This window comes from Octopus bimaculoides, chromosome 22 (genome assembly GCF_001194135.2).
Source record: "Octopus bimaculoides isolate UCB-OBI-ISO-001 chromosome 22, ASM119413v2, whole genome shotgun sequence".
NCBI classification, from domain to species: Eukaryota; Metazoa; Mollusca; class Cephalopoda; order Octopoda; family Octopodidae; genus Octopus; species Octopus bimaculoides.
Window position 1 is genome coordinate 36,392,492 of NC_069002.1, and position 12,015 is coordinate 36,404,506.

Here is a 12,015-nt window from a genome sequence, read left to right on the forward strand (position 1 = left end):
TGTGTGTGTGTGTGTGCATGAAATTATTTGGCATTTTTTCTACAATTTTGCAACTTCGGTCAAGAAAACGCGTGAGACTTCGTGGTCGCGAGACTTCGTGGTCGCGAGACTTCCAAGGATTTAATCATAAAACCAGATGCATCACGGGAAGGGGGCGTGACTGCTGCAACGTGTGTCGCTGGCTTTTCCTCGCGGAAACACCATCACGGTCACAACCGAGGAATACTGCTGAGCACTCCATTTGTTTTGGGGTATGTTGCCCATTGCCCACAACCCTCCATCTCTTGCACTCGTTTCCTACACCCTTTTCTGCTTTTCTCTATTCTCCTTTCTTATCTATCTTTTTTCCTGTTTCTTTCTATTTAAATGTTATAAAATAGAACTTGGACAAAATTTGTTTTACAATAATATAATGTGACACTGCAGAAACAAGTAGTGCAGTGAAGAAGGAAGAACAGAGTAATTTTCATGGTTTCATAAATTTATTTATCTGAGATTTCATTAAAATTTGAGGGATTAATAACATAAATATATTAGATATAGGAGGAGGTGTAGGATGAGGAGAAGTAGCAGCATCAGTGACAACAACAACATTTGTTGATGTTCTTGTAGTTGAGTGGATTTTTGCTGTTTCTCTGGCTCCTTTGGTTTGTTTGTTTCCGTGATCGCATCGATTTCCCCGTTGTATAAAAACAATCTGATGTATATAGTTTACTCACAGGATTCACAGGTGCAGAACGTTAATAAGATGGTAAATTTACAATAAAAATCAGAAAAGCAATTACAGTTTGGACTATACCGTTAGTAGCCACATGGATCCTATTTTGTGAACTACAATAGCATTTACGATTTTCACATTCACATATGTAACCTGCGCAACATGGACGTCGTAGCCTCGGTCTTGGACCGTTGCAAGGCCCTTTTGTACATCTACCACGTCTCTTAATCCTGTCACTGTAAATACAGAATATATTAGGAAATAAAAAATATTATTAAACTATGATTTCTCATTAAGGGAGAAGGCGCGGAATTTACAGGGAAAGGGATCAGGCTGTATTGGTGTTTATTTTAACGACGTGGATAAAACCAAAAGAATCTGACGGGACTTGAACTCAAAACATGCAGATCCGAAACAAATACCACAAGTCGTATATTTCTGTTCTTTTAACGATAACTAAGTATATAAATATAAATATATATCCAGAATTTCATAAGTAGAATTAGATAGTCACAGGGGAATTAATGGATAAATGTTATAAAGAGTTAGAGACGAGGTAACAAGCGGGATAGTTATGTTCTTCAGTTAATAATTTTAACAAATATGCATGTATATTAATTAGATGAGTCTACTTTTTAATACCCCCGATACATTTCAATGTTGCACTTATTGATTGACTGCATTCGAATTATCGCCACTATTTTAAAACTTGGTTCCTGATTCTCAGCACATTTTAATTGAGAATTATGTTTTTAATTAGGAAATCAAATCTATATTCTATGTGGTAAAATCTCTCTTTTTCGGGTCATTATGATTTGTCATATATACACCTCTTAAATGAGATATGTAAACAAGGTTTCCGAATTAACAAGCCAAACAATTTTCCATATTGAAAATAATGTTCAAAACAGAAATCTTAACCTTTATATGATTTTCAATTTTAGTTATTTTGGTTTAATTGTATTTGTATCAGAAAAACGATCTTCTTGGCTCGTGGTTACGAAGTGAGCCCCTTAACCACACGACCATACCAGCACGCATATTTCAATAAATTGTTAATAAATTTTGTAGGCAAGATATAAAGAAATATTATTTAATTTTTTACTTATGAAAATAATTTTCTCTTCGCTAAATCTCGCTTCATATCTTCCCCTTTCAGATTTTCTGTTATACAGAAACTACCATTTAGAAATAGTCTCAGAATTTGAATTTGCCAATACGAATAACATTTTTACTATACACTCAAGGCCTGAGACGTTGATGGCGGGTGCTACTCCCTTACATAGACCCTAGTTCTCAACTAGTAATTATTTTATCGACCCAGAAATGATGAAAGGTGCAGTCAACATCGGCAAAATTTCAACTCAAAACACAAAACCGGAAGTAGTGCCACTATGGGTATTTTATCCAGAGAGCTAATGATTCTGCCAGCTTACCGCCTGGCCAAAACTAAATTAAGCATATATATATATATATGTGTGTATATATATATATATATATATATATATATATATATACAAGAGATGCAGATATGTAGTACTTACCTATAACTCACTGCACTCAAACTTACATAAACTCCTGTCTGTTGATGCACTAGAGCAACATCTGAAAGAGATATTAAAATACATCTGAAAGAATTAGATATCCATTTGCCCATGCATCACTCAACAGATAATTCATTGAATACAGGATAATGTATTTATAATAACCCCATTTGAAACAAAATGCAGGATCATGACGACTGGAACTCGTATTTCCTCATTCAGGCAGTTAATATGGCTCCTCACTGCAGTGATGGATATTTGTAATGCATAAAGGAGAAGGAAGGACAAGAAAACAAGTAAAACCCTCACCTTATGCATATTTGGAATATATAATATAACGAGGCTCTACTATTACTATTAAATAAGATTCAACGCTCTATATCAAAGGCTCACAGTGAACTGCTTACCAATAGGAGCTCACAGTTTTTTAAATTTATAACAGTGGAGTCAGTTCACCTTTAGTCACGAGGGAGTGGTCGGACTCCTTCCACAACATGTAGATAAATAGAGAATTATTTATTTGAAAGCTGTAATTACATATAAACGGGGTACATCCGAAAGACCGTTGAGGTAACGTTATTCATTTTTTTTTCTGACTCCCTTTTCTCCCACTACATATCTGATGACTATAAAGTAAAAAATATTTCCAATTATACTTACTTCGTTTACCGGAGAAGCTGTATGAAATGAATGCACAAAAGAATAAGACACTGATGTTTTTCATCACGCACCTAATGATATAGAAATATAACAACGGGAGTCATTAGAAACGGAAGCTTTATTCCTACAAAGAAGCAAAGGTCTGCAGCTGAAATTTAGGTTACGCTGATCTTGTAGCTATCTGTTGTGGAGATAACAGTAATAATGGCACACCCTCCCACGTGACGAGTGATATGTGCTAGTCGCTATAAATATAGTGGTGTCGGTCAGTAGAAAGAGTGAGTATGAAGTAGAAAGTCATAGATAGTGGTGGTCTTACTTGTCTTACTAACTATAGCAGAGTGGGCATTATAAGGATTACAAGAGTGGCGACGAGGAATTAAGAAACTTCCGAGGAATTAACAAACTCACAAGGAGTTATGAAACTCAAAAGTTTTTTTGTGAAAATTTTACGGGAAAAAAATTGTAAAAATATGGAAAGTTTGTTGGCGGGTTTGCTTGAGTTGTAAGAACAGTAGCAACTGAAAGAACAACAGCAACAGTTACAACTGCTAGAGCAACAGCAGAAGCAACAGCAGAAGCAACAACAACAACAATTACTATTACAACAACAAATGCTGCAATTAATGAAGTGTAAGTCATCAGAAAATGCTGAAAAAAATGTTCTGAACGACCGATTTGCATTAACCAAAAAAAAAAAACAAGAAAAGCTGGAGTTAATCCAAAAAGAAAGAAGTAAAATGATGCATATTCAGTCGATGATTTGTAAAGCGAAAATTTTTAAATCGTTAAGAGTATTCTGTCTGATTGAGGATCTTGGGTTCTACACATGCGCACTGACAACAAACAAATCAAGCTTATAAACACACATTCTACCTCTACAAACCATCATCGTTACCATAACATTCTATACATTGTTAATACTAATTTACATACAGTCATAATGAATAATTTAAATGTTACATACTTGTTATATTCGACCGGTATTTATATAAAGAACTCAATAGACTTCTCTTGTGAAGAGTTCAAATTAGATGATGGTATTTATATATATATATAATGTTAGTTATCAAGAGAACAGCATCAACGCTTGTTTGCACCAGCTTTCGTATCCTTCTCTCTTTCTCAACTTGCTCTCAATGTATCCTGTTCTTTTTTTTTGCTCACACAAACACACATATATACACACAAATACGTACACACTAAAAAACGACCACCCATATATATATATATATATATGTATATATATATATATATATATATATATATATATATATATATATCAGAAACATGATTAATGCGATTAGTTTCTGTATTACTAACTCGTGTAGCTCGAACACCTGTGTGGAGTAATAATAAGAAGTATTATTATAAGAATTAGAATAAGTCGTTTCGCACAATATCAAAATCATATTCTCTGTTACGTCAACGATCCTCACTGAATGTCGGAGCAACATCTGTGTGCGAAAGAGTTCGATTACAGTTTGCCTCGGGACGTCAGGCGAGAGACTTTTGAATAAGTAAAGGTTCCGTGCTGATCAGAATGATATTGTATTAGAAATCGACAGAAGGAAATGTATAATGTATAATTTTTATTTATTGGGAACATAAACGAAATGCATTTTCCTCTTCACATGGTAGAGAATCGAAATCTAAACCAAGACAAAAAAGAAACAGGAAGAAAAAAGAAGAGAGAAAGTCAAAAGAAACAGCGATTAGAACCTTTGACCTCCAGAAAAGTGGGATTACTTAAGTAATTTCTTAGATTCTCATGTACTCAAGTTTTTGTAAGACAAAAGCTCTAGCTAAGAAAAAATAAAGAGGAATATCATCTATACATGCGCAGGGGTTGATCGATAAAAATCGATGTTCAGAATGGATAAGAGTAATTGGCACATTACGATCTGATGGACTACAAATAGTGAAGTGTTTCACCATCTGGGACCAATTAAGAATATTCTATAACAAACACTGATCGAACAGTAAATTCTCAACAGAATTTTGGAAGAGGAGTCCTGCAAGTCTACCAGATAGATGGTAGAGCATTGTAGAAAATGAAGGAGAGTATATTTTAGATGAAAAAATAACTTTGTTTATCTTTATTCGATGTGGTATCAAATGGTTCCCAGACTAGCTATATTTAAAGTTTCGACATCTTCGCCTTCGAAATAGTCACTTTGCGCAGCAATACACCAGTCTCAATGATCCTCCTGCTTTTGGAATCTGGCCTGGATGTTGTTTTCTGTAAGCGAGTCAAGGACCTTTATAAAGTAAAAGAAAATTATAATTAACACTTTGTTCATCCGAAAAGGTTCATGAAATGAGTTCACAGAAAAGAATAAGACATTGATGCTTTTCATCAAGCAGCTGCTGAAATAGAAAAACGAGAGTCACTGAAGACGGAACCCCTTTTGTTTCAAAGAAGCTGAAGTTTTGGTAAAAATAACCTTATACCGATTCAAATTTATTTCACTGAAAGTCCAAGATGTGTGAATTAGTAACAATAAAAGTCATTTCAAACTGTCAAATTTATGTTCATCATTGGAGAAAATTTCGGATAAAAATACGATAATGTTTATATGTTGTGTGTGTGTGCGTGCGTGTGTGTGTGCGTGTGTGTGTGTGTGTGTGTGTGTGTGTGTGTGTGTGTGTGTGTGTGTGTGTGTGTGTGTGTGTGTGTGTGTGTGTGTGTGTGTGTGTGTGTGTGTGTGTGTTTTTGTTTTTTTTTCATACCAACATATACTCATGCCTGAAATCATGGCATATTTCAAATTGTTGTTTAGATACATTTTATTCCTTATCCTGCATCCATATGATCAACGATATTAACCCATTACCTCCCACAATTCTATTAACTGGAATTTTTTTTATGAAACTTTGATTTCTAGCATAAAACAGCCTTAGAAAAATTTGTAAAACATTCAGTGTATTGTCTCTGTTTCAGGTTCACGGGATGTACGCATGCGCACAGGCAACAAACAAATCAAGCTTATAAACACACATTCTACCTTTACAAAATATCATCATTACCATAACATTCTATACATTGTTCATACTAATTTACATACAACCACAATGAATAATTTAAATGCTACATACTTGTTATATTCGAACAGTATTTATACAAGGAGCTCAGTAGCCTTCTCTTGTGCAAAGTTCAAACCGGTTGATGATACTTAAATGGTGTTAGTTATCAAGAGAACTACCTCAAACGCTTCTTTATACCAGATTTCGTATTCTCTCTTTCCCAACTTGTTCTGCTTAATATTTCTTCTTTTTTTACACACATAAGCACAGACACACACACACCCACAGACATAAGCACATATCAATACACACACAAACACACCCACAGACATAACCACATACCAATACACACACAAACATACATATACGTATATACATAGATATAGCAACACACACACACACATACGTACATACATGAATATCAACAACACGATTTATGCGATGAGATTCAATGTTACTAATTTATGTACCTCGAACAGCTGTATGAATTAATAAGTAGTAATTAGAGAACGTAATTTCAAATAATACTAAACTTATGTTCTCAGTTAGGCCAATGTTGGAGACGTCAAAATTTGTGATAAGAACAGGATAATGTTTATATATTGTTTTTTACATGTCAACATATATAGATTGCTAAAAAAATTTCCGCAAAACTCCAAATCGTTGTTTAGATCCAGATCATTCCTAATCCAGCAGACATATTGTCAATGACATTTTATTTATGACCACCTTTTATTGTGTCCAGCTTCACATACGGAATACCGTGTAGACTCCTATAAAAAAAAATCAATCTCATGTAATATTCGGTTCCCTATTTTTGGAAATAATGTGGAATTTTCCATTTATCACGTGTAAAAGTCGATTCTATGCCAGTGCAATATATATGTGTCAGAAGATAGATTATAGTTTCCCTCTGGACGTTGGGTAAAAAATTATTGAATAAGCAAAATCGGGTCGTAACATCACTTTGCAGCACAGCTTCTCCTGGAATTGAAATTGCATTATGGACGGGTTTTATGACTGAGTTCTTCGGCTGATAACTAAGCACCCAAAACGCTGCTTGATGATCAAAATGATAATATATTATATCTTCATATAAGGCGGTAAGCTGGCAGAGTCATTAGCACACCAGGTAAAATGTTTAGCAACAGTTTCTTCCGACTTTATGTTCTGAGTTCAGATTCCACCGATGTTGGGTTTATCTTTTATTTATTTATTTTTTGCGACGCTGGTAAAATAGATACCAGTTAAGTACTGGTGTTGATATAATTGATTTAACTCTTCTCCCCCAAAATTACGGGACTTGTGCCAAAATTTGAAGCCAATATGTTAGTTTCTTCAGATTTTAATCGGAAATCGGCGGAAGAAAGGCAACAAATTTTCATCTATTGGTAACATAAATGAAAGGCTTATTCCTCTTGGAATGTCAGAGAATCGAAATCTAAGCCAAAAAGAGAACAGAAGCAGCAATGAGAAGAGCTGGATTGAAGAAAAGTAGGATTGTATTTGCAGATTCTTAGTTTCTGATGGACTTAAGTTAAAACCGATGGTTGTTTTTAAGAGAAAAACTTTAGCAAAGGATAAATAAAGAGAAATGTCATCCAGGCAAGCATAAAGTTGGATGAATAAGAATGGATGTAGAAAATGAATTAAAGTAGTTTGCACTTTACGATCTGATGGACAACAAGAAGTAAAGAGTTTGTTCGTCAGGGACCAGTTTAGGGCACTTTAGTGAAAAATGGGAGAACGTTGTTGATAACATTCTGCTAGTATATATATATGTGTGTGTGTGTGTGTGTGTGTGTGTGTGTGTGTGTGTGTGTGTGTGTGTTAGTCCCCAACCACCGCTTGACAAACGGTGCTGGTATGGTTTACGTTCCCGTAAATTAGCGGTCGGTTCCTTTAAATGTGACCAATAGAGTAAGTACCAGACTTCAAATGAGAGTGCTGGGGGTTGATTCATTCGACCAAAGTTCTTCAAGACGGTGCCCCAGTATGGCCACAGCCGCATAACTGAAACAATTAAAAGAATAGAAGAATAAAAGAAGATATAATATCAAATAATGACATTGACTAGTCATAATGTATATAAAGAAATAAACAGCACTGTAGTTGGTATGTCTTTAGGTGCTGCTAATGATTAATGTGTCTTAAATCAGTTTCTGTTCTTTTTTTTTGGAGGGGGGGGTGCCATTAACGGAGTCGAGCTGGCAGAATCGTTAGCACGCAGGGCAACGTTCTGAGTTCAAAAATTACGTTTTTCCATCGGAAATTATGGAGCAAAATGTTGCCCGAAAGTGCTATTTGTTTATTGATGCTGTTAGATTTATTATTATAATATTTGGTAATTTGTGTTAGTATTAATACTTGTAGTAATATTAGCAAAAGTGATTTTAATAGCAGAAGCAGTAAATGAATTTACGTGTATTGATGTTCGTTGCGCGTTGAAAATAAAGAAGGTAGAAGAAAATACAAAGGAACCCTATTAAATATCAAAATATCAATTAACATTGTATATCTGTCTATCTAACTGTTTCTCTATCTATTTAATATATTTGTGCATTTGTGCGTGCGTGTGTACGCGCGTGTGCATATATGTATACATGGTTTAGTGGCTAGGCTCGTGTTCATTCACAAAGTACAGAGTAAAATGATGCACATTCACCAAATACAATCGATGAGATGTAAAGGGAAAATTTGTAAAGCATTCTGGTTATTCTCTTTGTTTGCGGTTCTTGAACTGTACACGTGCAAACCGGCAACAAACAAATTAAGCTCTACCACTACCATCATCATCATTACCATAACTTATTCTGTATTTTGTTATTACTAATTCACATACAGCCTCAATGAATAATTTTAATGCTACATAGTTGCTATACTCGAATTGTATTCATATTAAGAGCTCAGTAGCCTTCTCTAGTGTAAAATTGATGATATTTATATCATGTTAGTTATCAAGAGAACTCTTTCAACACTTGCTAATTCCGACTTTCGTTTACTTCTCTCTCTCTCTCTCTCTCTCTCTCTCTCTCTCTCTCTCTCTCTTTCTTTCTCTCTCATTACATCGTTTTCTCTAAACTAGAATGTATAATTTTCACGTTCATATTTGAATTTTTCGCGTTTCAATTTTTCTCTGTTTTTTACTCATTCCAAAAGTTGATGGACATATAGCGGTACATAAAACCGAATCAGAAAATCTCTAGTGAGACTTTTTATTTTTTTGTTTATTTATGTATCCGAGAGGTCACTAGAATTCTACACTGAGTTTCAGCTCCTCAAATGTAGCATCAATATAATAATTGACCCCTGAGATTTAATAATTGAGATTCTTTAGAAAATTCAACTTATATAGGCATATGCACGGTATGCACTTCACGATCGAAGACTGGTGGGATTTGGTGGGTATTGGTTACCAAACTTAGTAGGTTAGAGGGACAATAAATGATGTGTATCAAGGCAATTTCAACTACTTTCGTAAATTACAAAATGTTCAGTCATATTTCGTGAACTCCACAGCTGATTTATGTCCCAATGCTTAATTCTAAATGGTTCATAGGTATTTGGCGTCACGCATGAACAGATCAAGCGAAACGATATTAACTTTAAAAGAAGAAAACCTTATATCTCACGAAGTCTAAAAACATCCTGAATTCGAAAGTGGGAATCAGAAAATATTAAGTAGCTCATATAATGGAAGAAATGACCTACTTATCAACATTAACAATCAACCAGTTCAGAAATAATATTTTACTCTTTTATACATTTTAACCCAAAGGATTTGGCCATGCTGGAGCACCTCATTTTATATAATATCAAATAAGGATACTTCGTATATTCCACCATGCAAATTACAATCCTGTGTTTGTCATCCGAAGGACACCACGTCGTTTTTGAAACATATTTATCAATCAAAACACAAAGAAGGGACTCCAGATTTCCATGACTAATATTGGATGAGGGGTAAGCATTTTTCAGCTGATGGAACTTCTGTGAGTTGTATTTCATAAGTCGACTACATCAATCTCACTGCTCAACTGGTACTTATTTTATCGACCTCGAAAGAATGAAAGGCAAAGTCGACTCCAGTGACATTTGAATCCAGAAGGCAATGTCGGAAGAAACGTCGCTGGGCATTTTGTCCGATGCAGTAACGATTCTGCCAACTCGCTAATCGTTCTGTCAGTTCATGTAGAATATTAATATTGAATTATGTATTTCATTTTCATCAAATGTTTCTGACAGAAACAGCATAATTTATTACAAATTTAATTGTGTAAAGACAAGAATAAAAATTATAATTACTATAGCAAGCTGTTTCATTTTTATTGTTATTGGTATCTTTTACATACTCCTACATATCCATGCCAATTAATGCAGCATTTCCTTTGAGAATCACTCTTCTTTTCTAAGCAAGGAGAAATATATCAGAATATATTTATATTTGCCAGTTAACGCAGCTGGCAAATATAAAAGCAGCGCTCTATGTATAAACTTACACTTAATTTACCAAAACCCAATTTAGATAAATTTAGTCATCTATTCTAGAAAATTTTATAAACTAATACAGCGAAAGCCAAGCTATATGTGTGTGGATGTGTGTGTGTGCGTGGTGTTTTTACGAATAAGTAAGTGCCATCACATTAGTTACGAAATGGGTGATCCTGATATCAGAAGTACATGTAATTTGATTAATTGCAAAGTAATTAAACTAAATGTTTCAAACCAAATAAAAATGATTTCTTAAAAAGCAAATAAAAGTAAATAAACAGCACAAGTCTTTAAAACATAGTGCAAAGAGAGTGTCGATTGCATATTCCCCTTAATTAAATTTGTGACACGGTCTATAATTAATCAACGAATATTTTATTGATCTCTCACACTCTCTCTCTCTTTCTCTTTATCTCTCTCTTCCTCTCTCTCTCTTTCTCTTTATCTCTCTCTTCCTCTCTCTCTCTTTCCATTTCAATTTCCAAATGTACTTTGAGAAATATTGTTTTCTTTCTACAAGTATTGTGAAATGAGTTTCTGTGTTGATTGTATCTGTCTTTGAAAGTTATGCATGTAGTTCTGAAATAATATTTTTTTGGTATATCCTTGAAATACCGTTGTCCAGTAGATTTCGTTTTCAGGTAACTTATTCTTATAGTTTAGTGTGTTGATATGTGGCAGACTCATCTGATTTGAAAAATATTGGTAGTCAAGTCATGTAGCAAATTGCAGCTTAACTGTAATGACTAATTTCTTATGCAGGTAGATATAACTTCTGTACTGCTACTGTTGAATAGTTTGTGGTAACTATGATCGGTTCAGAATCGTCAGAGGAAAAGTGTAAGGAAGATTTTTGCAGCAGTTGTTCCTTCATTTTCATCGAAAAGTTGGTTGAGTTAAGTGACATCATATTTTTTCCTGCTTTATTCGGATGGTGGTTTATGTCACTTTTACTATGCATTTGATTTAACATTACAACCGCTCGCTTATAAGGATTCGTTTTAGAAGAGTTTTATTGGTTGAATAATGGTTTGTTTATGAAATTGGGAAAAAAAATGCCACTCTATGTTACTGGTGAGATTCTTTATAATATTAGTGAAGATTCTGGATGGGTGCAGGGATAGGTATATGTGTGTGTGCGCGTGCGCGTGCGCGTGTGCGTGTGTAGTAAATGAAAGACGGAAGATGGAATGGAATATACGAGAATTTTTATTATTAATCACGACAATTGTTTTGACACATCTAGCATCAATCCCTCACAGGTGAGAAACTTAGCAACTGGTTCAGGAGCATCCGGTGGTGCCGATGTGTCTCGTCGGTTGATAAATAATACAACGCGTAAAAATAACAGTTCAGCAATGTATCATCTCATTTCGTAGAAAGAAAAGCAGCAAAACGAAGGAAATATTATTTATATAGAAAATCAAAAATAAAATCACAGATGCCAAAAAGAAACGAACACGCAATACAGCGAAAAAAGTAATTAAAATAACCGTTAACAGATATGGATGTATAAATGCCCTTGCGCAAGCTATATGGCGCGTGTACACCCGCTCATATACATATATATATATA

General features: G+C 34.4%; 1 protein-coding gene and 1 long non-coding RNA gene across 4 annotated transcripts in view; one reads left to right on the forward strand and one right to left on the reverse strand.

Annotated features, from left to right (window-relative positions):
• Positions 1–236: 236 nt before the first annotated feature.
• Positions 237–12,015, forward strand: part of LOC128250538 (uncharacterized) — a 33,951-nt gene continuing 22,172 nt past the window's right edge. The window contains exon 1 of the long non-coding RNA XR_008266562.1: positions 237–251. This is a non-coding gene — a long non-coding RNA (uncharacterized LOC128250538). The remainder of the gene's footprint in view (positions 252–12,015) is intronic.
• On the reverse strand, positions 464–6,324 carry LOC128250536 (uncharacterized). Of its 3 annotated transcripts, none has more exons than XR_008266558.1 (5): positions 6,022–6,324; positions 5,011–5,183; positions 2,923–2,993; positions 2,263–2,323; positions 464–954 (listed from the first exon to the last, which is right to left on the reverse strand). XR_008266558.1 is itself a non-coding variant. In XM_052975801.1 (5 exons), the coding sequence occupies exons 2-5, from the start codon at positions 4,377–4,379 to the stop codon at positions 741–743; spliced, it is 405 nt and encodes a 134-aa protein (XP_052831761.1). In that variant the 5' UTR covers positions 4,380–5,183; positions 6,022–6,318; the 3' UTR covers positions 464–740. The 3 variants fall into 3 exon arrangements, 2 of the variants coding, with proteins under 2 accessions (XP_052831761.1, XP_052831762.1); XM_052975801.1 differs by having other exon boundaries at positions 4,321–5,183; positions 6,022–6,318; XM_052975802.1 differs by lacking the exons at positions 5,011–5,183; positions 6,022–6,324 and adding an exon at positions 3,890–4,130.